At 37.1% G+C, this 27,595-nt stretch overlaps 1 protein-coding gene across 1 annotated transcript in view; it reads right to left on the bottom strand.

Moving 5' to 3' along the window:
• Positions 1–27,595, bottom strand: part of uxs1 (UDP-glucuronate decarboxylase 1) — a 97,499-nt gene that overhangs the window by 5,052 nt on the left and 64,852 nt on the right. Inside the window, exons 10-14 of the mRNA XM_067443444.1 lie at positions 17,437–17,556; positions 16,327–16,370; positions 8,414–8,474; positions 4,329–4,386; positions 4,146–4,249 (exon numbers count right to left, since the gene is read on the bottom strand). Of these exons, the coding sequence (XP_067299545.1) occupies positions 4,146–4,249; positions 4,329–4,386; positions 8,414–8,474; positions 16,327–16,370; positions 17,437–17,556 (387 nt within the window). The remainder of the gene's footprint in view (positions 1–4,145; positions 4,250–4,328; positions 4,387–8,413; positions 8,475–16,326; positions 16,371–17,436; positions 17,557–27,595) is intronic.

The following is a 27,595-nucleotide window of genomic DNA, read 5'->3' as shown; positions in this document are numbered from 1 at the left end:
CAGAGTTGGTTATTTAAAATATCTAATGGATAAACTTGCGCCTGGATTGGACTCATTTATTTAATCATGCGCTGTCAATCATGGAAAAACATCATGGTTTTATGGACACCGCCGTGTCGCTATGGTTACCGCTATGGTTAGTTATAATCCGGTTGTGACTTGTTTGCTCATGAAGCTGAATGAACATATTCAAGCAGCTACTTTAATCTCCTGAATGAACAAAGCATTTCAGAATTCACACTTAAGAAATCCTGCAAGTTGCAAATGACTGTGATCACAGCCATAGTAAACACTTTTCCTAATTAGGGCTTCACTGCATAAACCTTGTTTTGTGGAAAAATAATATCACTAGGTAAAGGTTAATGCATAGATTAGTTTTGGTTATTTATTAGTCAATTATTGGTTTATTAACCAAAGGATTAATAAGCCATTAAGGGAAAATCAAAAAACGGATTAACCAGTAGGAAACAACAAGAACAAAAAAACACCACACAGATAGATAATTCGATTAATCGGGAAAAAATTAAATCAATAGATTGAATAAATGAGGCATTTATATAGCGCTTTCATATGTACTACTGTACACCCAAAGCGCTTTACACTCATGTCAGTGGTCTCTCCTCAACCACCACCAGTGTGCAGCATCCACCTGTATGATGTGACGGCAGCCACAGTACAACGGCACCAGTGCGCTCGCCACACACCAGCGATAGGTGGAGAGGAGAGAGGGTGAAAGAGCCAATTCAATGGATGGGGATTATTAGGAGGCCATGATTGGTAAGGGCCAGTGGAGGGAATTTGTCCAGTTACACCCCTACTCTTTACGACAAGTGCCATGGGATTTTTGGCCTCACTAACACCTCTACCAGCAGCAACCTAGTTTTCCCAGTTGGTCTCCCATCCAGATACTGACCATGCTCAGCCCTGCTTAGCTTAATTGGGAAACCAGCCTTGGACTACAGGGTGATATGGCTGCAATGTAGATTGATGTAGATTGTTTGTTCCAGCCCTAATTTATGTATGTATGCATGAAAGAATATGTATGGATGGAAGAATGTATGTACAGTCATGTGAAAATGTTAGGACACCCTACTGAATTCTATGGTTTTCTGTATCAGAATATAATAATAAAAAATAATAATCTAGTGCTTGGCAAACACATTTTCTCAGGAAGAAAATAGTTTTTTTAAATCTTTATATACAAATATGGCATGCAGGTATGGGGTTTGAATTGTTGCATTATTCCAAACAAATAGATTCTTAAATACATGTAAAGAGATACATTATTCCTTGAATGGCAACTGTCAAATACTTCATAGAAATGCATTTGACAGTAAGAGCTCAGAGAGACTAAACACTGTTGGAATGACAGATAGCATCTGGATATAGTAGCTTTAGCAGTGCTGCTCACATTATCTAACTGAAGTTAGAGTCTAACGATATATATAACAATAAACTAACTCAAACGTGCTTCATAAAATACATCTTAAATCAATATTCATGAGAGGTTAACTAATGCCCTAAAATATGCAGTAATTTCATCAATTTGCCAGCGAGAGTGCTTGAGATACAATTTGCCTACACTGACAGAAATGATAGGGTTTAATGCTGGAACAATTGTGTCACTCATAGGGTCGTAACTCTGTTTTTCAACGTGATTGGTTGGAGCAAGAACGTGCTACGATTGGTCAGCACAATATGGGCGATATCTGATTGGCTTAAGTACAGTGGGTGGAGTCTACCTATTTGTAGATTTGTGTGAGTGTAGGCGCTAGAAATGTTTCAAAATCGATGCACTGTGCTGGGAATGATACAAATGTGCAAGAAGAGATCCACCAATGCAGAGGAAGCCATCAACAAATGCACGAGAAGCGATTCACAAATGAATGCAAGGCAGAGTTGTGTTTGTGACATAAAAACATGTGGATATTTTTTTTTAATTCACAAATGCCATTGTATTTATTTGTGAATCTAATTCATTTTTGTGAAACTCCTGCATATATTTGTGGCTCTCATTCTATTTATTTGTGAATTTATTTAATTTTTGTGAATCTCTTTACTACGGAAGCCCTGAACGGCCATCGATAATATTTTTTTATGTTTTACATCGTCTTGTTATGTCGTGATTACGAGTTAATTATCTTGTGATCTCAAGATAACAAAAGTTGTTTTCTCGTGATAACGAGTTTCATTCTGAAATACTGCACTGCACCCAGAGTCTACTGTTGCTGCACCGAACACAATTTTCACGGGCATCTGATCAATGGATAATAAACCGTGCGCTGGATCTTTCAGCAAAATCTTTGCTTCACTTAATAAACATTTTATTTGTATAATTAACATGTTTAAATGATCAAAAGAGAAGGAGGGGGTGCCTTCAGAAGGATGGCAGATTATTCTGTTCTATTCTAAAAATCGTTTAGTTTCGATTCAGCCCATTTTATTTTCCTCATTCGTTTGAAATAACATTACATAACTTGTTTTTTATTAGTATCCTTCCTTCTAGCCTTTATTCTAAAAGCGGTGCAGTAGCCTACTCCATATTTCTAAAAACAAACAAACGTTTAATCCAGTTAATACAGTCTCGTACAAAATACAATCGTTTTAATTGCACAGTATCACTGAATTAAATTAGGCTGCAATGCATCTTTACATGGGCTATACATCACATCTAGGCGATACATTGAGTGACACAATGTGGCAAACTAACAGTTATTTAGGCTGCTGATTAAAATGGCATTTTAATGCACAAAAAGGTGCAAATAGAATAGTGAAATCAAAATGAGTTTAACAGTAAGTTTAGTAACGCACCAAACGCTATTATAGCAAACTAATCACATTAGACCATTCAGTTATATTAATTGCCTAATGCACACAGTACTGCACAAATTATAGTGATCACGAAAGGTCTTCAACGCGTTCAATCTGGACCAGTACAACACAAGGTGGATAGGCTATACCGCACCCCATCAGTTAATTGGTTCTATACTGCCACCTCATGGCGCAGTTGTGTACCTTAGAAAATATGAACTCGTGATCACGACAAAACAACTTTTGTTATCTTGAGATCACAAGATAATTAACTCGTGATCACAACATAAGACAGAAAAAAAATATTATCCATGGCCGTTCAGGGCTTCCGTACTTTACATTATTTGTGGATAACAATCTATTTGCTTGGAATAATGCAACTTCTAACCCCATATACAGTTGTCTTCCAACTATGATTTAAAGCTATTCAAAACATCATTCAGTGTCAATTGTGATAATCGTAATAAAAATAATAATACTTTTTTTTTTTTTTTATTCACAATTACAATTTCAAGGGAATAATCAACAATTATTATTTTTGTCATAAACATGCAGCCCTACTTGGCAGGTCTTAAAATTTGGAAAATAAGACCTTAGTTGAACAACAACACGAGATATTACAGTCATTTTTTTTTTAAGCACAAATAGTCAAGATGTACAAAACCATGGGTGACAAAGTTAGGACACCCTATCATTCAATTCACCCTTCGCTGAGAGTTTGATTGACAGGGGATCTGACCAACCCTGGCAGCCCTTTCAAAAATGCTATATTTGACCAACCTATTTTTAATTGTACTGTCGTGTTTACCGAGGCCTGTAGAGTCTGCGCTGTATATTTCTTGGGTTGTGTGACATTTTTCTGAGGATTACAGTCTGATCTTGGGGTGAATTTGCTGGGATGTCCACTCATGGGAAGATTGGTGTCTGTTTTAAATGTCTTCCACTTGTGAAGAATCTTCCTCACAGTAGAATGATGGAGTTCAAATTGTTTGAAGATAGCCTTGTAACCTTTCACAAATTGATGGCAGCAACCACTGCTTCTCTAAGATAATTGCTGATGTGCTATCCTTGACAATGTGTTAACACACACACGTCTGGTTCACTATCTTTGTGGGGACTCTCCATAGACGTAATGGTTTTTATACCGTACAAACCGTATTTTCTATCCCCCTACACTGCCCCTAAACCTACCCATCACAGGAAACATTCTAAATTTTTACTTTCTCAAAAAAACTCATCCTGTATGATTTATAAGCCTTTTGAAAAGTGGGGACTGCTGGCTGGTTCCCACAATGTAGGTGATCTCAGGTTTTACAATCCAGTCCATAACTTACCACAGGTTCCCAGCCCAGAAGCATTTTGGCCTTGCGGATGTCTGGCCGCCTCCTCTGTGGATCATCCTGTGCTTCTGGAAGGAACTGAATATGACTGCGGCTCACTGAGGATATACATTCAGCGGTTTGGTATTAATAAATATTCTAACTCCCCATTTGTAATTTTATAGAAATTCTACTTACCAACTAGACTTTTAATAAGTTGTGCAAACTCCAATATGGTGTGTTCCTCTGGATTGCCCTAGAAGAGAGCAGGCATGAGGAAGAGAGATCAAAAGGGTTAGATGGGAGAGGGTCTTAAAATCGTTTAAAATCACATTGAATTGGCTAAGACTGAAGGCCAAGCAATTCACCTCTTGGACAATGTGCTGTGTTAAGGGCTATCAGTTCAATTAAACATAACACAAAAGGTAGAATTATTCTGTCAAATGTGCTTAAAATAGCTCTGAAAATGATGGTGGTGAAATGATGCGACAGGCAATAGACTGGTCTTTTTAGGCAGGGGTTTCAAACTTTATGATGCCAAGGACCCCCAAATATGATCCACCTTTTATATGGGACCCCCTTTCTAAAGTCCATCACGTACAGTTCACGTACTGCGTTAAGAATACCGGTACTGCCTCACCCAAATGAGCAAGATAAAGATGACTATACTGAGAAAAACTCACTAGAAAGATATAAAGCAAACATATACAATTCTGGAAATGATGTATGTAGAAATAAAGGAGAGAAACATATAGGAATAAAAAAAGAAAGAAATGCTCAGTAGACTTAACCAATCTTGCTCTTTTTATTCTCTGAAATTTCCTGGGGACCCATTTAGAACCATCTGAAGGACCTGGACCCAGTTTGAAACCCCCCGTTTTTAGGTTTATCTTTATAAGATCTGTCTAGTCCATTTAGAAGTCATTATAAGTCTAGTCATTTACTAGCGTAAACATATTTACATGCATTCAAATAACTAAAAATCGGATGCGTTTTCATTAATATTACTAATTTACTAAATATGCTAATACATTTATAACCTTTCAAGTTATATAAATTATTAATCTAATAAATAATCAATAGTATATTTACAAATCAACGTAGATCAATACATGCTGTAAAAATGAATTTAAAAAATGTAGCGCTATTAAATTAATACAAAAAAATTGTACTTTGATTTAGTACACCAAGCTAAACTATTTTAACTAATAAAGTAAAAAAAATAATACATTTTTTTTTACAAATAACCTTTTTTTCAGTTAACTATAACAAACCAGTACTAATGGTTGTCTATATATATATATATATATATGGGCCGGGACTCGATTTAAAAAAAAAAATCTAATTAATTAGAGGGTTTGTAATTAATTAATCGAAATTAATCACATTTTAATTGCATATAAATATTTGGCCTGAGAACAGTGAGAACAGTGAGAGAACAAATAACGTCATATTTCACATAGATTTTTAGTATACCATTGAATAATGACTGAACACTTAATCAACAAAATATTGTTTATTTATTTCAGTCCAGCAGACCAGTGCAATGTTTGCCATTAAGTTTAGCAAAAGCATATTTGTGATATTTGAGGCTCAAGGTGCTGCGGTGATACGCAAATTCCTTATTGTAAAGCTTGCACACAACCATGCTCTTGTCGACGATTCCATCCTTTCGTTTTTTTAAAACAAAATTTCCCATCCACGGGGCCAAGCAAAGTGGTCTCATCAGCTTCTTCGTTCATGTGTTTTTGTCATAGACTGTAAAAAAATATGGACGTAGTGTCCGTGACGTCACCCATAGGATTCCGATAAGCCGTTCTGAAGCTTAAAGTATGGGCGAGCTGGGCGTTGCCATCTTGTGAGCGAGTCATCGCGTGTCAATCCCGGATAACAGAAAATGGACAAAGAGGCGGGATGTGCGCAGAGCTGAGGTGACGCAATGACTATAGACGGCAGATAAATGGCTATCCACTTGTTATATCCACTATGGCTATACACGCCCTTAATTATGCAGAACCTTAAGGCTTTATATAACGTAAACGAATGAGTTATAAAAAAATTCACCCCCCTCACAGTTGTCATGAAGATCAAAATTAGCCTTATAAGCCAAACCCACAATTGGTTCCAGGCTGTAAATATGTTTTTTTCTGCTTTAAAGTTGGGAATTTTAACATGGGGCTCAAAGAGATTCTGCTCCCTTCTGGAGCCTGTCCCTAGTGGCCAGTTGAGGAATTGAAGTTTACATTACTTCCGTATTGGCTTCAAGAGAGATCACGGGAGGATCGCTTGGTTTTTGTCGTGACTCGTCTCGTGAACCATTCATGAACGCGAGTTGGTGTTCCAGTATAATCGGTCCGTCGAAACTCATTCATTGAAAAACGTTCCGCGGTGCAAAAATAAGTGTGGTTAAAATTATTTATTTTTTGCGTAATTAATCTTAATTAACGTGTTAAAGTCCCGTAATTAATTAACGCGTTAAAGTCCCGGCCCTAATATATATATATATACATATATATATATATATACACACACACACACACACACACATACAAGTGAAATCCAAAGTGATTTCCAAGCAAGTTGTTTAAATACTTATTTTCTAGTATATATTTTTTAGTATATATAAATATATATATATCATCAAATATACACACACACACACACACACACACACACACACACACACAGGGAGTGCAGAAGTATTAGGCAAATTAGTTTTTGACCACATCATCCTCGTTATGCATGTTGTCTTACTCCAAGCTGTATAGGCTGGAAAGCCTACTACCAATTAAGCATATTAGGTGATGTGCATCTCTGTAATGAGAAGGGGTGTGGTCTAATGACATCAACACCCTATATCAGGTGTAATTATTAGGCAACTTCCTTTCCTTTGGCAAAATGGGTCAAAAGAAGGACTTGACAGGCTCAGAAAAGTCAAAAATAGTGAGATATATTGCAGAGGGATGCAGCAGTCTTAAAATAGCTAAGCTTCTGAAGCGTGATCATCGAACAATCAAGCGTTTCATTCAAAATGGTCAACAGGGTCGCAAGAAGCGTGTGGAAAAACCAAGGTGCAAAAAAACTGCCCGTGAACTGAGAAAAGTCAAGCGTGCAGCTGCCAAGATGCCACCAGTTTGGCCATATTTCAGAGCTGCAACATCACTGGAGTGCCCAAAAGCACAAGGTGTGCAATACTCAGAGACATGGCCAAGGTAAGAAAGGCAGAAAGTCGACCACCACTGAACAAGACACACAAGCTGAAACGTCAAGACTGGGCCAAGAAATATCTCAAGACTGATTTTTCTTAGGTTTTATGGACTGATGAAATGAGAGTGAGTCTTGATGGGCCAGATGGATGGGCCCGTGGCTGGATTGGTAAAGGGCAGAGAGCTCCAGTCCAGCAAGGTGGAGGTGGAGTACTGGTTTGGGCTGGTATCATCAAAGATGAGCTTGTGGGGCCTTTTCGGGTTGAGGATGGAGTCAAGCTCAACTCCCAGTCCTACTGCCAGTTTCTGGAAGACACCTTCTTCAAAAAGTGGTACAGGAAGAAGTCTGCATCCTTCAAGAAAAACATGATTTTCATGCAGGACAATGCTCCATCACACGCGTCCAAGTACTCCACAGCGTGGCTGGCAAGAAAGGGTATAAAAGAAGAAAATCTAATGATATGGCCTCCTTGTTCACCTGATCTGAACCCCATTGAGAACCTGTGGTCCATCATCAAATGTGCGATTTACAAGGAGGGAAAACAGTACACCTCTCTGAACATTGTCTGGGAGGCTGTGGTTGCTGCTGCACGCAATGTTGATGGTGAACAGATCAAAACACTGACAGAATCCATGGATGGCAGGCTTTTGAGTGTCCTTGCAAAGAAAGGTGGCTATATTGGTCACTGGTTTGTTTTTGTTTGGTTTTTAAATGTCAGAAATGTATATTTGTGAATGTTGAGATGTTATATTGGTTTCACTGGTAAAAATAAATAATTGAAATGGTTATAAATTTGTTTTTTGTTAAGTTGCCTAATAATTATGCACAGTAATAGTCACCTGCACACACAGATATCCCCCTAAAATAGCTAAAACTAAAACTTCCAAAAATATTCAGCTTTGATATTAATGAGTTTTTTGTGTTCATTGAGAACATGGTTGTTGTTCAATAATAAAATGAATCCTCAAAAATACAACTTGCCTAATAATTCTTCACTCCCTGTATATATATATATATATATATATATATATATATATATATATATATAGTGTAGCAAAATTTGGGCAAAAACTCACCAGGTTAACTGGACTGCTGATGTTACTGTTCATCAAAGACACCAGACCGTTCACCAGATCACTGAAGGAAAGCAAAAAACAAAATCAAAGTATGTGGCACCACGACAGTGAAGTGAAAGAATGATTCAGATGTGATGACAATGTGAAGTGAAGAGGAAATGAACTATTTAAACTCATTAATTCAACACAGGCATTTGCCAATTTGCAAATCCATTTGTATGAATGAGTCACAGTTCATTTCCTCTCCAGGGTGCATATCCAGACACAAATATATGAATTCCTTTAGTGTGTGTGTGCGCATGAACACAGTGGGGCAGCAGATATCTCGCTAACACACCAGCACATCCATTCAAACATTAAGGCTCAACATGAGATATTCTGTTCAAAGTTGGATTTTCTGCAAAATCCAGTCTATTCAGTCTCACATGTTAAGACTATTAATAACAATACCTTTAAGTAAGCTCAAGTGCTGTCATACATGACAAGAAAACCAAAAAAAAAAAAAAAAAACATATAGAGTATAAATTATGATGCTTAAGGTCCTTTCATTTTACATGTGAAGGCTTAATTGGATGCAACGCCTGATTATGAATAATGAACAGTTGAGGATAGTTGAATACTTTAATGAATAGTTGAGGTCTGGTTCAGGAACTGGGAAAGACTTTTCTAGAACCTTTTTAGCTGGCACATTTATATTTAATTAAGGCCTTGAGAGTGCAAGAAAAAAAAAGAAGAATGGAAAGAAAAAATGGTGCAATTTCCCTCAAGTTCAGGTGTCTGCCTCCAATAACCCTTCTCTAATAAGCACCCATTTACAATGAGAAGTGGCAAAGCATTTTTTGAATGCTTTATTGCCATTTCTTTTACACTGGACCCAGTAGCCCCGCCTACTGTGCGATTTCATTGGCCCAAAATCTAGATAAATCATCTTTTCTTTTGATTAGCAATTATTGTGTCAAATAGTGAAGCAGGTTTGCTGCTTGAAAAAATAATGGCTCAGTCAGTGTGGATGAATTGCTTGCTAGAATTATTATTATTTTACCTTTTGTCGATTTATGCCTGGTTAGAGAACCATGTTCGTTATCATTCCCAATTATTATTTTTATTTTTTAAAGCTTTCTGAACATGTGCTGCCTCTTTTACTCTGTTCTCTGGTCTCGTTGTCCCACACTGATATGGGGTGTGCATGATTAATCAAATACTCTAGCTGTAATTAATTCATATAAAAAAAATAAAAAAAAAAACAAACAAAAAAACATTCAAAGTTTACTGTTACTTTGCAGGCCGTAAATGCAGTGAATCCATGATTACACTATAACTAAATCCACTGGGAAGTGCTGTGGAGTTTTTTTTATAACTTGATTGTATTTAATCATATAATGTTGTCTGCCTCACAATGTTTGGAATTACTTATTCTAAATGATCTAACAAAAATGGAGTTACTTTTGATAAAAATGAATTAATGAAACTGAGTTATGATAATATACAACCCCAGTGAGAACATGAAATCCAAATAACTTATATGATAGCAAAATGATAGAGACATATGCTTTCTTTTAGTTTCGTCAAGGATTTAAAATAGAACAAATACAAATAGAAACGTCACTTAAAGGGGTACTTCAGCGCTGGGAAGATGAATCTGTTTTTAAACTGGGTCATTAATGTAGTAGAAATGTGAAATTATTTTTGAATTTGGTGCTTTCTAGACTGAGAAAAGACAGAAAATGTATTTTTGTCTCATGGGGATGAAAGACTACAATTCCCAGAATGCTTCGCTGCCCTGTGAGGCCATTCCCAAAGCCACCGCTACTGGATTACAGAGACTGAGTTCAGAAAGTACAATTAAATACTGATCGTGTCTGTTCAATATAACGATCGAGTTGCCGCGTGAGTCTCACAGCACTAACTCAGATTAGGAGTCAGATTACATTTAACATCATAAATGAGTTGATGAGACATGAGCACATTCGCGGCATACATTCACAACGCGTTTTCAGTTCATGCCTTTGGAAGCTTAACTTTCATAGAAATTAATTTGAGAAGTTAAAACACTTTGCTCAGCATCCATTTAAATTAATGCCTGTAGTTGAGCTGTGCGGTAAGTGTGATCTCCCATTCCCCATGCACGAGTTGAAAACATGCGGAAATGGCTCCCTCTGCTGGCTGTAGTCTTTAGCCTCTGGGCAAACATTCCTCTCGTGACGCAAATATCGTCAATTTGCGTCACGAGAGGAATTTTTCCAGAAATAAAATGCATAAATCTCTCGTCTCAGGGGGATATAAGAGGGGGGAGCACGATCATTTGAATATACTCCAGGGGTTCTACTGATACAAAGCCATATGTTAATCGCTGAAGTAACCCTTTAACACTGTTATATGTTAGGGTGACGAGATGTCCCCGTTTTCAGATACGCTGACTCTACTTGGTCGTGCATGTGCACCTAAACTACAATCAATGTAGAATTCAACAGCTTAGATACGCCGCTTCCTCCTCTGCTTGTAAACAAAGTTCCTCGCTTCCAGGTCATGTTTCTGTGTATGCGTCGTGGTGCTTCGTGAGTTCACATCAAAGTCCCAGATGGAACACAAGAAACTGTCGAATAAAGCTGTTATTTTGCTCTTTTTTTCCACACAAAAACTACTCATCGCTTCATAAAATGATTGTAGAGCCACTATAGTGAGATGGGCTTTGTATCGACGTCTTTAGTGCCTTTTATGGGTCTTGTGAGAGGAAATTATATCGGTGCCAATGGAGGCCTTTCTGAGCCATCGGATTTCAACAAAAATATCTTCATTTGTGTTTTGAAGATGAACGGAGATCTTACGGGTGTCGAATGACATTAGGGTTAGTAATTAATGACAGAATTTTCATTTTTGGGTGAACTAACCCTTTAATTTGCATCACATATATAATTATTCCCGAGATTCTTTGCATTAGTGAATAAACACATCCGCGGATAACATTTCAATTCTCTAGTGGTCTGGTGGTAGTTTTTGTAAACCTACCAAAGGTTCCGGGTTCTAATCTGCCCTTATTTTATTTTATTTTTTTCTTCAACTTCATTAAAATCAAAGATGTTCATCAATATTTGTATATTCAGAGCAGGACTACATTTGTGTGCATTTTGCTTTGTGATTTCACCAGATAATAACTTGAGTGTGAACCAATGAATTCCAACAGAGAGCTAGGTGCCGCCACATAGACCTTTATATTGTGTAAGACAGTCCTAAAGCCATTATTATGGATGAAAGTGTATTTGAATAGGTAATCAATGGGCTTTGTGTTGTGCTTCTTGCCACAAGCGTTCTCAAGCTGTTTCCCAACTTATACACACTTGCCTAATGCATTGAGGGGGTTGTGAGAAAATGTTCTGAATAAACAAAGAGGTTGACAGAAACATCACTTGTACTCCTACATAGGGCTAGCGATTTTTCAAAGCCCCCTAAGTGTCGGGCACGTCCTACGCTTTTGTGCTTCACAAATACGAGTTCGACCTCAGAATCGTATTTTGTGGCTTTGGCTTATTGAGGATATTGCTGATATTGTTTTTCTAAGTGATTAAAATTCAGCATTTTACAAAAAAATTATGCCAAAAAAAATTCTGCTTTGCATCACATTTTAAAACATGTTCAAACAGAAAACAGTTATTGTAAATGATTTAAATGCAGCCTTGGTGAGCAGAAGAAACTTCTATTAGCAACATTAAAATCTTACAGATCCCAAACTTTTGAACAGCAGTTTGGGACTGGGCTGTTTAACGTTCACCAACAGTTTCAGGGGCTTATGATTTCGAATCCCGGGATATGATGCCAATCGGGTTCCTTTCCGGCCACACATTCACTTTCTGTCTCTTCTCCTCTGTACTACTGAAAAAAGGCTAAGTGATCAAAAATGTAAGATAAAATAGGTAATTTATTCAAAGTCATCATGACTATAGCAAAAGTTTCCCCAAGCATGATTCTGTAACGATTTTCTGACAAAAAATATTGTGTTCCATGATAAAATATAGGTTTAGAATAACATGCAAGGGAGTAAATAATGAGTTTTTTATCTTTTGGATGAACTATTCATTTTAGACGTGCACTGAACACTAGCCCCAAGAGTTGCTTTTTATCTGTCAATACAGCAGGATGGTGAATTGGTCTATTTCCCTTTAATAACACCATGAGATCAATCATACCGGTCCATCTTCTCTTCACTGACTGTACACTGCTTATTTGAGATAACACTCCTGTATTTATCTTTAGGATGAATCGGATGAGTGCTGCAAAGCTATCTCCTTGAACTGTGTAGGCTCTGACCCTGAGAGGGGTATCAAAGCCTATGAAGAGTGATGTTTCCAACCATGTTCCAAACTGAGTTTTCTTCCGATCATCTCTCCCTTTCTTGTGACTGATACATTTTTCTCCAGAACAAATTTATATTAATATTTAAGTTTTGGTATTGAAACGGTACCAACTCGGTACTGAAATTTTAAAAATATGATAACAGCATTTCCCTCTAGCATTTTGAGTGCTGCTGAACGATTCACAGAGTGCTTACACACATACACACGGGAGCAACTGAAAGCAGGTGTCTATCAGCGGATCCCTAATATATCCACTGATAGATAACTGCTTTCAATTGCTCCCGTGTGTATGTGTGTAAGCACTCTGTGAATCGCTTTCAAACGCTCCTGTGTGTATCTGTGTGTAAGCGCTCACTGAAAAGCATCAAAGATGTCTATTTTACGTATTTCATTATTTCAATATTTCATTATTTCAATATTTCATTTCATATTTCAATATTTCATTTATTTCATATTTCTACCCTTTTTGAAAATTAATCAAAAGTGCCCCTCTCAACAATCATCGATAATATTGTGGCCAATAAAACAGAATTGGAATTATTATTAATATAACAATGTGTACAAAACAGTAACAAATGGCGGAAAAGTCCCGTTTATCTTTTACGTATCTGTCAGTCTGAAATGTCGTTGCCATAACGCGTTGCTATGGGTGGCGTATTTTGCTTGACTGTTCATTCTGAACACTGCGTCCTCTCTATATATTTTTTTATTCTTGTTGTAATTATTATGCTCATTGTAAAAGTAAAATACAATAAGTTTGTATCTGTAATCGCGAACCATGTGGGTTATTCAGTGAACGCCTGTGGCTCGACGGCAGGAAAAACAAACCTTTTTCATCATTAATCAAAGCTATTATTCTAAATGTAGGCTATCAATAAGGAGGAAAGAGGGGCAGTGTCTCTTCAAAAAAACAGAAAGAGACAATACATAATATTACAAAAATAAATAAACGTAAATGTATAAAATCATTATAAAAACAAGTCATGCAATACTAAAAAGGTGGCTCTGGTATATATTCCACCAAACAATTTTAGTGTCATACTTAAGAGACATAGTAACTATGCCTGTTTCCTAACAGACTGGTACAGTTAATTTCCTTTTCCTATGAATCCAAGCATAGTTGAGTCATCCCCTTGCCAAGTCACCTCTTCCTAAAAATATAAAGGCAGCTATACAGTTTATTGTATAAGAACCTATTTATATGATACAAATATTACACATTACATGTGTAAAACATCAGACATGTTTGGAATTAATGTGCTTTTTGAATGTGCTACTCTTCACAAAATGACATCTTTTAACAAAGATACATTCAAATGTGATATGACTTGAAAGTTCTTGACTTGTAACTAAACTTTTTAACATCAGTCAATCAAGCATTTTTTATGAGCTGGTATGAGACTTTATGCTGGTAGTGATGCACATTACTGATACTGATAACTGATTCATTTGCTTCCAACAAAGAACATGTGCATCAGTCTGTACACAAACACTGCAGCAATTCAAATCAAAACACAGAGTTCAGCCTTTGAAATACCTTCAGTGCAATTACGAGAAAACATTAGTAATCCCATCAAAAGCAGACCTTGGTCTTTGAAAAACACCATGTGTCAGTAAACTGTCAGGAACCCCGAGGCTCATTTCATTAAGACAAAAAAGATAGGACCGTGCTGATGCAGTCAGGCTCATTTTAATACCTTTTTCCTGTTCACACGTTTCATTTATTTTTTTGTTGATGTTTTTTTTTTTTTTGGTCTCTCTCATTACTTGTATTACCTCACATGCACAATAACATTAGAACGAATGATACACAAATGTAGAGGTGATGAACACAGATGGAAATGTAAAAAAAGGGACAGATGGATGTCTTTGTTCATGGCTGTAGCTTTTTAAAAAGCAAAAGGCTGTGTGTCCACCAAAGCACGCTAGGCGCTCTGCTGAAAACGCCTCCCTGTGAGCGCTTTAGAGCATTTTATCAGGCAGCGTTTTTTTTTTAATTGAGACTCTTGTTATGATACGGGAAATCCGTTGAAGTGTTACTAATTTCACAGGTATTGATTCTATATAAAATTGCAGATACAATGTAAAGTATTGGCTCTGGCTCTTGTTTTAAATCATTTTGTTCCGTTATTATTACTTGTTGTCATCTGATGACGACACGCAGAATGTGGCGGTTGGTCTGTGTTGTATTTGTCCTCCACTCTGATTGGACAGCTGGGTGAAAAGTGACATTCTTCAACTCTCGGCAACCAGTAAAATACGCCGAGCTCTCAGCGCTTGCGCGTGAAATACTCGCTCAGCGCCTCGTTGCGCTCCAGGCGTTCTAAAAACGCGGCGCTCCCATAGAAAACAACTGAAAACGCCAGCCAGCAGCGTGAAAAAAACGCTTTGGTGGACACAAGGCCAAATTGCTTCTTTTTTAAATACAGAACCAGCACATTAAATCTTATAATTCATTTATTTTCTGATTTGTATTGTTGCCGCCTTCTCAGATTGTCAGTCAAGAAATCCCAAGTAAACACTGCAGTTCAAATTAAAGCATGGAGGTGAGGAGTGCAGTTATTCAGCTAACACAATCCCAAACAGCACCAGTGGCTTGCGAGTCGTGACGGAACACAGTTCGACTGGATGACACTTTAAGCTAAAAAACTCAAATGGAGATGCTGAAATGCAGTTTACTCGTTTATTGGTGGTTTCAGATCATCTGCATGTGTGAGAGACTCTCGTGCACATGGTTGCAAGCTTGCACACTTTTAACCACAATCACAAATACTCAAACACTCCTTTTTTTCCGCCAAAAAAACCCAAGAGTGTTTTTTGTTCAAGTTTTTATTTGTTAAACTTATTTTAGTCTTGTCTTTTTTCGTCAACGATATAGCATGTTTATATAGTCACAAAAATCATTTAATGACGTTTGTGTCATCTCATCTAGTCTTAGTCATGGAAAAAAAGGTTGTCAATTTTTTGTTGTTGTTATAGTCGTTAATGATTTTGACACTAGTCAGAGCAGCAAATTAACAACTCTGAATTATTTTGGCGCTGTATCCTGTTATAGAAAAACATCAACCATCAACCTGTTGACCGTTCTGTTCTGTGGGAAAACTAAGAAAAGTCCTCACATTCCCTGCATAGCCTGGAACATAACATTTATATCCATGATCTGCCGTTTTCACTTGTCCTCATCTTCGCAAAACCTGCAGAACTTATGTTGATTTGTTGCAGGTCCATGTTAACACTGCCTGACTTTGAACATTGACTGTTATATGCAAATTTGGGGGGATGTAAATATTAATGATCCTGACTGTTACGTCACAGTCCACATTATGTTGGGATTCGTAACAAACATGGAGGTTAAGCTTTCATTTAAACATGCTAAATGCCAGTATTACAATCCCATATTTAATTGTTTTTAGGTTTTCATATCAATTGATTTGCTGTACCACAGTACTGTTTTTTTTCCATCTGATTTTTTTTTCTATACGGTGTCATTACGCATACTCTTGCGAGGTATAAAACAACTGAAAACACACAATATATCTATTGTAGTTTTAAAGCAGTGCTTACCTCACATATTGGAAAGCTCTTGTCTGAGAGCCTGAACCGTAAACCTGAAAAAGGCGAAGGAGAAACATACACAGAATTATAATAAGAGTCATCAGAGAACAATGCAAAAAGAGCTGCTACAAAGTGAGGAACAGTCAATCAGTATGTGAAATCCTCATGTGAGCTTAAGTGTGTACAATAAGGAAGCGTGCACATTTAAGAGATTCTTTTACGTCCCTGGGGTCGATTTCAATATAAAAAAAAATTATCTATCTATCTATCAACAGAGGTCTATCAGTATCTATCTAAAGAGGTCTAAGCAAAGAACAGTGGTGAATCAGCGACAGGGTCATGGGCGGCTAAGGCTCATTGATGCACGTGGGGAACGCACTTTGACTGATTAAACAATAAACACACAACTATAAACATAAGACAATAAACACATGACTGTCGCAAAAAAATGCTGTATTTAAGTTGTTTATTAGGCATTTTCATAATAAAGTATTGGCTTACTTATAATACAATGCTAATCGACACAATGCTTTATCACTGCATAGAATACGATAAAATAATATATTGCCCTCATTCTATGATAAGAAGAAGTCCCTAGAATGAAGTGGTTGTCTTATTTTGAAGGGTCATGCATAATAATGTTGAGCTCTGCTCTGATTGGCTAATTTCAGTTGCTCACACAATTGCAAACAGCACCAGCGGCTTGTGAGTCGTGACAGAACGCAGTCCGACTGAATGACACCAAGCAGAAAATCTCAAATAGAGATGCTGAAATGCAGTTTACTTGTTTATTGGTGTTTTCAGAACATCCACACACATGAGAGTGTGCTCCAGATTGCAGAGGTTTAAGTAAAACACTGGATAGAATACCTGTTCTTTTAACAGAAAAGCTTTGATAGGGAGATTGAAATGGCTGCAATCTGGCAACCACAAGCACAAAAATAGGCTTGACAATTTCAGCTTCTCACAGACACACATGTGGATGTCACTTCAAATTGTAAGTTACACCCATATGTGTTTGTGAAGTTGAAATAAGTTGAAAGGGAGCTGCTGTAGAGTTAGGAGGTATAACTAGCACTGCTTATAGTTCTTTATTTAAATGAAGTGAACAAGTCTTACCGTCAGCGGTTCTCCCTGTAAAGCCTGCAGAATGAAATTACTGACCACTCGCCCGTCATTCATGTGCATGCGGGATCCAAAGGTGTTGAATATCCGGGCCACCCTCACCTCCACTCCTTCCTGTAAGACACAGCCACACGCAAACCTCATTAACACAATGAGTTCTGCTGCAAGTGTTAATTGCTTAAATCAGTGCTGGGAAGATGAATCTGTATTTAAACTGGGTCATCAATGTAGTAGAAATGTGAAATTATTTTTGAATTTGGTGCCTTCTAGACCGAGAAAAGACAGAAAATGTATTTTTGTCTCATGGGGATGAAAGACTACAATTCCCAGAATGCTTCGCTGCCCTGTGAGGCCATTCCCAACGCCACCTACTTGATTACTGTGACTGAGTTGGAGAAGACACTACAATTAAAAACTGAACGTGTCTGTTCAATATAATGAGTGAGTCGCCGCGCGAGTATCACAGCACTGAGCACTAACTGCAGGAGTGAGAGAAATGAGCTCTCGTGATGAGAGCTGAGGTAATCGCGACTACACTCGCGGCATACATTCACAACGCGAGTTCAGTCTAGCGCGTTTCAGTTCATGCCTTTGCAAGCTTAACTTTCATAGAAATTAATTTGAGAAGTTAAAAGACTTACATTGCTCACCATAGCTCCACATTATGGATTATAACACAGATTAAGCTTAAAATGTTTTCCTTTTTTTGAGATCCTTGTATCAACATCTTCAATTGTTTGTTTAAAAGTCTGACGCCTCAAGTGAAAATGTATCTTGGTTTCTTTTCTAATTTAATTAAAATATAAGCGTAACATTTGGACTATTCAAGCAAATGTCCAAATGTGTTTTTTTTTTCAGTGAATTTTTTTTTTTTTTTTTTTAAGTCATGATTCTGAATGGCTAGTATCCAATCTCACAACATTTTGGGCTGATACTACGGCTATGTTCATTTCAATAGCTATATTAATGTAATAGTATATGATTAAAGAAAGCTTTAATGTACTCTGGGCTACTATTTCTGCATCTATGAAGTGTAATGATAAAACCTTGATTACAAGACGAACATCAGGTTATCCCTAGCAGTGTCGTCAAAACCTAATCACCTGTGTCTCTGACTCTAAGTGTTCCATTTGTGTGAGCTGCGATGTTAAATAAAGCATTACAAACCCAGAGTATTTCAAAATGTCAGCAGGAAACATGTACAGACAAAATTTTCTCTCATTTTTACAACTGTCCCACTCCTACTTTGATTGCACGAGATGAGAACACATTTTTATAATTTCTTGGATCAAGTCAGACTGAACATCATCTCTTTTTTTTCCTTCTGATCTTTAATGTCATGTCAAACTGGCAATCAACAATTAGGATTACTTATAGCCTTGTTTATATGACTGGTTATGACAGATAATACGAGTATGAAAGTTTATATTGGTTCAAAAGTACATGATGATAGGACAAATCTAGTCAAGACTGAATTAGTTGACTTCAAAATATCTTCTTTTGTGTTCCGTTGTGTTTTGGGTATGTAAATGATGACAGATTTATTTTTTAGATTCAACTATCCTTTTAATGTTTGCTATTGCTAAGACTAAAAGTCATCATATAATGACAAGCTGTCATATTTATTTTACGGCATCCTTATATACAGACTAAAAGTCTGGCGGGGCGCAAACACATGGTTACATACATTTAAAACATAAAAAATCAACAGAGCGATCACAGGGAATAAGCAAAGTGAAGAAAAGGCCAATGATTAATTATTTCTGCACTACTAGCATTCCGAGTCAATGGAACTGCAAAAATAATGAATTTGCAAAACATGTTTCCCAAAGACTCCCAAGGACCGTTCTTCACCACAGAGCCACAGTGCTTAAACTTTTCAGAGAATTTAAAATATGAATGGCTTACTTAGTAATCTCTGCACAATAAGCATAGACAGGGCAACTGAATATCTTACCACTGTTCCCGTGAGCAATGCACAGTGTCTGAACTACAAGATATCCAAATGGACAGTTCTTATCTTTTATAAAATATTGCGGTGCTTATTAATGATTTATCCATGAATTAAACTAACAATTCTAATAGGATGCATTAAAATAAAACAATACAGCCTAACTAGGCCATGTCATGGTAAACCCTGTACTTATGCCTACAGGAAACACTGGCCTTGGAAGAGAGATACAGAGAGTTTAACAAGAAAAGTTGCATTTTTACGCTTCAGAAGTTTTATAACTGTGGGCATGAATAAAAACATGAAACCTCTCATAAATAGCATTATAAATGACAGATGGGACACAAAAACAGCAAGCTACACATAACAAGGACAAAATAAGGACAGCCATAAGTGGCCTTTTTAGTAAGGAAAAGCACTTGTCTGATTGCAAGGCAATGTGATTGCATGGCATGCTTTAGTTGAAATCATGTGGCTGTGTTGCTGGGGTTCTACCACCTAAAGCAAGTATACGATGCAAGTTGCTAAAATGTTATGTCATTTGAATAGCCTTGAATCTCTGATGACAATAAAAAAAAGTAATAAATAAAGAAATCAAGTGACCAGAGGCCTGTTGCATAAAGCTAGCTGAACAAATTCTGATTTTCAGAGTAGGTTTAGAGTTGACAAATGCAAATAAATCCAACCTGGTTTAGATCAAATTCAACCGTTTCTCAAAGCTTGGTATAAACTTTCTCTGTCAACTTTCTCTGAGTTAGCAATAAACTCTGAAGCGCATGCACCTGAAAGTGTGACATATGCAGCAAACAGCCAATCACGGCCAATGTCCTTTTGATCCACTTCTCTTCTAAAGATTGAGAGATCTTTTGAAAATGATCATGAAATTAAATGTGTTTACAAAGCAGGAATAAACACTGCTGCTAAAAAAAAAAAACAGTATTTTTCACACAATTTACTTATCTGTACACCGCTGTTTCCTCTATCCTAAAAACGGTCTGATGATTTCCTTGTTCTATGAAGTCCCTCCTTCAGATATACGTAACGAGTTCTGATTGGGCCAGCGCTTCCCGTGTTGTGATTGGACAGCAGCTTAGCGCACGTTGCCTGGAAAGGTCCCGCCTCTTACCATAACGGGGAGATGCAAGCACTGAATGCGCGCTCTTCTCCACGTGGGAGAGCAACAAGACCACGCCCCCTATTTTGCGTGTTCTTGTGGGCGGAGGGTTAGTCAACAAACGGTTCTAGTGACGTCATTCATGAAGGAAGTGCAGGGGTGTAGTCCAAACCGGCCGTTCGCTGTAGGCTTTGAAGGGGAAATTCTGTTAAATAAAATATCTCGCTCAGAGGTGGACAGTAACTAAGTACATTTACTTGAGTACTGTACTTAAGTACACTTTTTGAGTATCTGTACTTTACTGGAGTATTATTTTTTCTGGAAACTTATGACTTTTATTTCACTATATTTGAAAGACAAATATCATACTTTTTACTCCACTACATTTCTATCTAAGTCGAAAGTAATTTCTGTTGCAGCTCTGAAAGTCGATGGATGATTTATCCTTCTTTAAAAGGTTTTGTTGTTGTTGTTGTTTCAGACAGTCTATCAGGAATCACTCTTAAGCCCCTTTCACACTGCGATTCCGGCAAACACACGGATAATGCGACCCGGCATTTGTTCCCGGGCCGCTAGATTTGGTCCATTCACACTGCCAGTGAAATACCGTAATATGTGCGCTTTCACACACAACCCGTAACGGTCCCGGGTCGAGTTGACACGTGACATCCGGATGTGACATATAACGGCGAGCGATCTCCGCTTCAGCGTGGATAGTAAGGAGTTCCGTGGTCTCGACTTGTGTCCAGTTTGCGCACATTTCTTGCTTGTTTAATTTTAGTTTCTTTTGTATACGAACGCTCTCTGCGTTTAAAACACCGACGAGCTCTTCTGGCACTACAGAGTTGTGTTATTAAAAAAACAAGCTCTAGGAGTCGCACGATAACTACGTACACATTGCGGCATTAGATTCGGCTTTTGTTCACAAAGCGCTCGTCCCGGGTCGAATACCGCAATATTACTAGGTCCCCGACCCGGGTTGAATTCGGTAATCAATCCCGGGACGTGGTTGCTTTCACACAGCAGGTGACCCGGTAATGCTCCAGGAATATTGCGGGTACGACGTGCAGTGTGAAAGGGGCTTTATAGTCATATACATTTCCCCAACTTTTTTTCAACACTGATCAGTTCATAGCAAAATGGAAGAAGACTGTTCTTAGGCACAAGTGTGTGTACCCATAGCCATACTTTGAAAGTATGTTTCAGTTTTGTTTTTTTTTTAAATCAAGATTATTTTAGTTGGCATACACTTGGTGCATGTCTTATAAAATATTAAAAATATAAACATCTGGGAGAAATAGAAGAGTAAAGTTGGGAGAATATCAGATGTGTATTAGTGTATTGGATCCGTGCATTTGACCTTAAAGTGACAGCAGCTTTGTAAAGAGCTTTGTAACTTATATACAAGTATTTAAATTAGTTTTTAGTTAGTTGTATGGTAGTATGTACTTAAACCATGATGACTGTGTGCATTTATACAACAATAATAAAATAATGCATTGGCATAAAAAAGGAAATTTACTTTTATACTTAAGTACTTTTTAAAACAAATACTTCTGTACTTTTACTTGAGTAAAAAGAGTAAAAGTAAAAAGTAATAGAGTTGTTTACTTTGTCCACCTCTTGCTTGGCATTGAACTTTGAGCTTTATAATTTTACAGGTATTATTTATGCTATTTATTTATTTTAACAGCAACATTACACACTAAATAAAGTTTGAAAGATGGAAATGCGAAGAACGGGACCTTTAAAGAATATCTCACTATATCAATGCATGATGCGAATCAAAGAAATATGTCTAATAATTATAGGTCCACAAAGAGCTCAAATTAATACACATTGTTTAAAAGAATTATGAATGCATGTATTACATTTACTATTCGGCTACTTGTCAATCAATATAGTATTTATAGGAACATATATTAATTCAAAGTGATTATAATTCATAGAATATAAATGTAATAAATAATTGGCACCAAAAAATTTGAGAGTATTTAAAGAATTAGCACCACAATTTTATTTCTAAAGTTCTCATTATAAACTGCTTTCATTTGGAACAAGAGATACAGGGGGTGTGGCTTTATTGCATCTTTACTTGCAGCTGATTGGTCCAGTTTGGGTTTGTGATCTCTAACCCAGAATAAAACCTGCTCCAGAGCAGGTTAGCCGTGCAGTGTAAGTTACCATGGTAATAAACACCACTAAAAACCAATCCATCTTCTTGAGCCCGAAAAACCAGAGTTTGCTCAAACTAATCTCGAACTTACCAGGGTAACAACTGAAACCAGCTTTGTGCAACAGGCCACAATCACAAACCAAGTTTGAGTCAGGCTCAAGTAATTTTCTGATCCCAGTCCAAAATTTGCCTTATGAACACTTCTTAAATTTCACATGAAATTTAGTAAATCTAGATTAATTAAATTGGAAACAAAAAAAGAACAAACCCACATACGTTAAGGACTGTAAAATCTCATTGTGACAAGCAGGGCGAGCAAGAGCCATGAAAGTCTCGAATCCCCTCACAGAGGAGCTCGCAAGCATAAAAGAAGGAGCGACGACAACGAAGGACGAGAGAGGACCAGGCCTGAAGTTTACGTTGTTTAATTTACGTTTGTAAGAATGGATTTCACCTGAGAACAAACTCAAGGGATCAAAGCTGCAATAAGACAATAAAACTTCACTCTTTGAATACAAGAGAAAACAAGACTCCACCTGGTCCAATCCTATTTCCTCACCCCTGCCGAGATATGACCCTCTCGCCCTCTGTCTCAGGGTCACACAAACATGCAAATCTCACAGATACTGCCACAAGCTGTTTTGTATGGTCAATATAAATACTTTTGGTGTGATTGGGTTTCATTCTCACATCAGTGGAACAGGTTACATTCCCGCACCAGTAAAACATGTCATCAAAGAAGGACAACTGGGTTTGTTCCTCTGGTGTGGGGAGATGCTCAAAGATCTTTTTGAAAAAAAAGACCATTTGGGTCTGAGAAATGAGCCAAAAGCTGCATAAATATTTGGGTGCTAAATGTTTATTGCTCTTTTTTCTGGTTGAGTATTTAAGGAGAAGGGGCAAACCACGCAGGGAAGCATCTTTATCCAGAACTTCCCACACTGTTACGGTGTGTCTCTATAGCCAGGTAAATGATGACTCTTTGAAACTATGTTTATACTATTTTATAATTGAGTTATATTGTATGCTGATCAGTTGTGTATAATTGTCTTTTAATTTCTTTATTTTGATGTTTTTGCCTGGCTAAAATAAACATTAACTTTGATTAATCTTGTATTATTCTAAGGTCGCTTCATTTAGTGTGGATCAATCGGAGTCCGTTATTACCACAGATTTTGTGCCAGGATAGATCAAACCGTAGGACTCAATGACTGGAGCATGGCGCACAGCATTAGGGATAATCTGATTTCTGACTATCACTGTATTAGCAATTTGCAGTTCCTGTGATTATTATTCCCATTACGTTTTAAGATGAGTGAGCAGGCACAACCACTTAAAGGTAAAATATTCACTCTGTAAAACTCTGACTAATATCAGAACTGGCCAGTCTGCGTCCGTGAGCAAATGTAATCGCGAACATTAATGTCTCTGAACGATATCGGGTCCCTTGACGAACGAAGAAAGTGAGAAGTAGAGATACTCAGAGAAATCAAAGATCTAAATTAAATCACGACTATTCATACGATCAGCTGTAATTTATAAACGTAACAAACTCAATGAAATTACATACAATTAGAGTCAGATTAAATTCAACATGAAGTCATATTTAAAATTGGATTTTCTTGTTGGATTCCTACGTTGGGCCAAACAGGTGGAGTTTACACGTTTTATTATGTGTGTGTGCGGGCGGCAGCTGTCCTCGCTGCTCTCGCTCGCCCTGCTTGTCACACTCATTAATATATGTATGGCAAAACTCGTCACATTTTGACCAAAATTGACATCTTCAAAATACCCTGGAGCAATACTGAAAAGATACTTTGTAGTGAAGGCTTTAAATCAATACTTTTCACTCGTTTGAATATGGACAGAGCTCTTTTGATCAGTGATGGGTCTAAAAAAAAAAATGCCAGAAAGCTGTTTTTCAGCCTGAGCAAACATCGGATGACTGAGGTGACGGTGGAGACACAGAGCTGAACAACAGGCAATGCCAGAGCCAAAAGGCCCAATAGAAGAAGGAACCTCCTAAATGAAACTGCTTCATGAGTGCAGGTTTGTGTGTGTATGTGTGTGTGTATAAAGGGTGGAGATGTAATGGGATGGAGAGACAGCGTCAATACACAGATGCTAAAAGCGTCGTCTAGTGCCTTTCTCTCTGGTGTCAATAAGAGGAATCGCATCAAAACGCTTAAAAATGAAACATTTTAAAAAAGTAATAATAATTCTAATGTGTTTAATTATAATTTATTTATTTATTGTTTTACATTTATGTTTTAACTTAAATATGACCATTTCTTAACCATACCTTCTTGTTTAGTGCTCAATTACATCCAGTTCCTGCTTGCAGTCTCGATCCAGTCCCTTCAGCTTTTCACTAACATCTATATTACTGTGACTTTTCTGTCTGGCTGTTAGGTGTTTACAATAAATATAATTTGAGAAGCTCTAGGGATCGCATTATAGGCTATACGCTGGCTGTGAAAATAACAAGAAAATTGAAAATGTCATGAAGACAAAATCCCCATGCCTCAGTGGAGGTTTGACAAGCAATGCCTTACAGCCATGTCACTGGGACATTTTAAAACACTTTACTTAGTACTAAAAACAACAACCAGGAAAAACTTGCCATCAACACCGTCTACTGCTAAGACAACGGTACCGTAAACAATATCTTCATGTTAATCATTTTCTCCCCCATGGACAGCTGTTATAAAGAAAATGCTTAACGTGTCTGCATCTGCATACTTTATGCTTTATTAAAAAGGTGTATACCGGTAAGGAATCTTTTAATCAGCAAGCATTCAAGAGTCATGTAGTGCACGTTACACCTCTCTTCATCAGTTTGCACAGATGTTTGCCTACAGAACAACCACTTGCTCTGCACCCCATACCTAATAAGCTTGCGTTCTGCAATTAAATGGCGCCTTGTGTACATGTAGAGGATCACAACACAGAGTGCTCCAACACTTAAAAAAAATAAAAATAAAATAAAATCAGGTCTCCAATTGAAAAATTTGTGACTGATCACATCAAAAATTTTCAGTTGGCTGATTTGAGTGTGAATTCAATTGATTGCATCAATTCACAGAATTTCAATTCGGCCAACTGGAAAATTTAGATGTGATCAGTCACAAATTTTTAAATTGGAGACTTTTTTATTTTATTTTTCTTTGCAGTTAAGCTGGTGGAATGAACTGTCCAACTCAACCCGAGCTGCTAAATCATTTTCAAGAAACTGCTAAAGACACATCTTCAACCATTGACCCAATAATTCAATTCAATTCAATTCAATTCTATTCAAGTCTATTCTATTCAAGTCTATTCTATTCAATTCAATTCAATTCAATTCAATTCAATTCAATTCTATTCTATTCTATTCTATTCTATTCTATTCTATTCTATTCTATTCCATTCTATTCCATTCTATTCCATTCTATTCCATTCCATTCCATTCCATTCCATTCCATTCCATTCGCAAAAGTAACTGGGGCTTGTCACAGCACTTTTTGTTGGTGTGATTGCTTCTACTGCTTTCCTCATTTGTAAGTTTGGATAAAAGTGTTTGCTAAATGATTAAATCTTAATAATGTTGCGTTTAAATTCTGGGCTCATCTGCTCGTCTATGCTTTATTAATGTCTGTAGTCTATTGATCTTGGTCTTTTAATATCGTTGTCTTAAATTAAGCCATGTTAAGCGTTACCTTTATAATTGATTTATTCTTTTACGTGGAAAATGCTGAACGTGTAAGCATGTTGCGTTTATATTCGGCCTGATTTGCTTGAGTAAATAGTAGGCTAAGCTTTATTAATAATAAGTATAAAGACTGGTATTTAAATATCACTGTCTTGCATGAAGCTTTTTCTTTATAACGGTATTTAATTTTAGGAATGTCTAGGCTAATTAATTGCATTCATATTGTGGGCTCATCTGTTTATGTATGCTTTTATTACAGTAATACGGTGTGTACTGAATTTGGTCCTTGAATATCACTATCTTAGTACATTAAGGATTTTTCATGTTAAGCACTTTGTCCCGTGTCGCATTCAACGTCAAAATATGTGACTGAATATTGGACATGCGGCAGTATCGACCCCTCTGGAGTGAGAATTGGTTGATTTTTTAACGGGAACAAGAAGGGATCAATCTCGCACATCACCATCTCGGGACAGGTGTTCTGCAATGACCGTTTCAGTTTTAAAATCAAGTCATTTATTATCATGGTTTCAGAGACGTGGCTCTCGAAAGTGTGGGAGAACAATTATTTTAAAAGTAATCTTGCCATTTTTCGACATTTATCGGTCCAATATTTGATATCATATATTATAACATTCAGCATTTAATATACAACGACCATACTTCTTTTGTTTTACCGCCGTGATAATATCAAGTGCATTAACAATGTAGTGGAGCACAGACCAGTATCTTTTTAAGTGTTGATGCAGAAGTTATTTAGTTTTAGGCAATACACTGAGTTTATTTAATTAAATTTTTTTTCATAAATAATATAACTTCCAAAGCAAAGTCACAGGACCATTGTGTGACTGACACGCAGCATATAGACGCACAGAGTGGTGTTTAATTTCTGAATTAATCGGTTGAATGATTCAATGACACATATAGACGGTCCCTTGATTTTGTATTGCTGTTTGCTTAAATGACTAGCTCATTAAAGGTGGTGTAAGTGTTATTTCAAAACTAACTATACTTGAATAACAAACTTGTAGCCAATCAGCAGGTAAGGGGCGTGTCTAGGTGAGAAGAGAGGCTCTGTGCACGTGATTATTCAAAACACACGAGTCACACATGACGGACATTAGCCAAGAAAGAACTAATATATGCCGGATAATGCTTGAATATGCTCGTGTGTCATGTTCGCTTGTTTGTCCATTTGCGATCATATTGTCGCTCACTTCA

This window comes from Pseudorasbora parva, chromosome 5 (assembly GCF_024679245.1).
Source record: "Pseudorasbora parva isolate DD20220531a chromosome 5, ASM2467924v1, whole genome shotgun sequence".
In the NCBI taxonomy this organism is placed as follows: domain Eukaryota; kingdom Metazoa; phylum Chordata; class Actinopteri; order Cypriniformes; family Gobionidae; genus Pseudorasbora; species Pseudorasbora parva.
The sequence above is the reverse complement of the archived record's forward strand: the minus strand, read 5'-3'. Positions and strand labels throughout refer to the sequence as shown.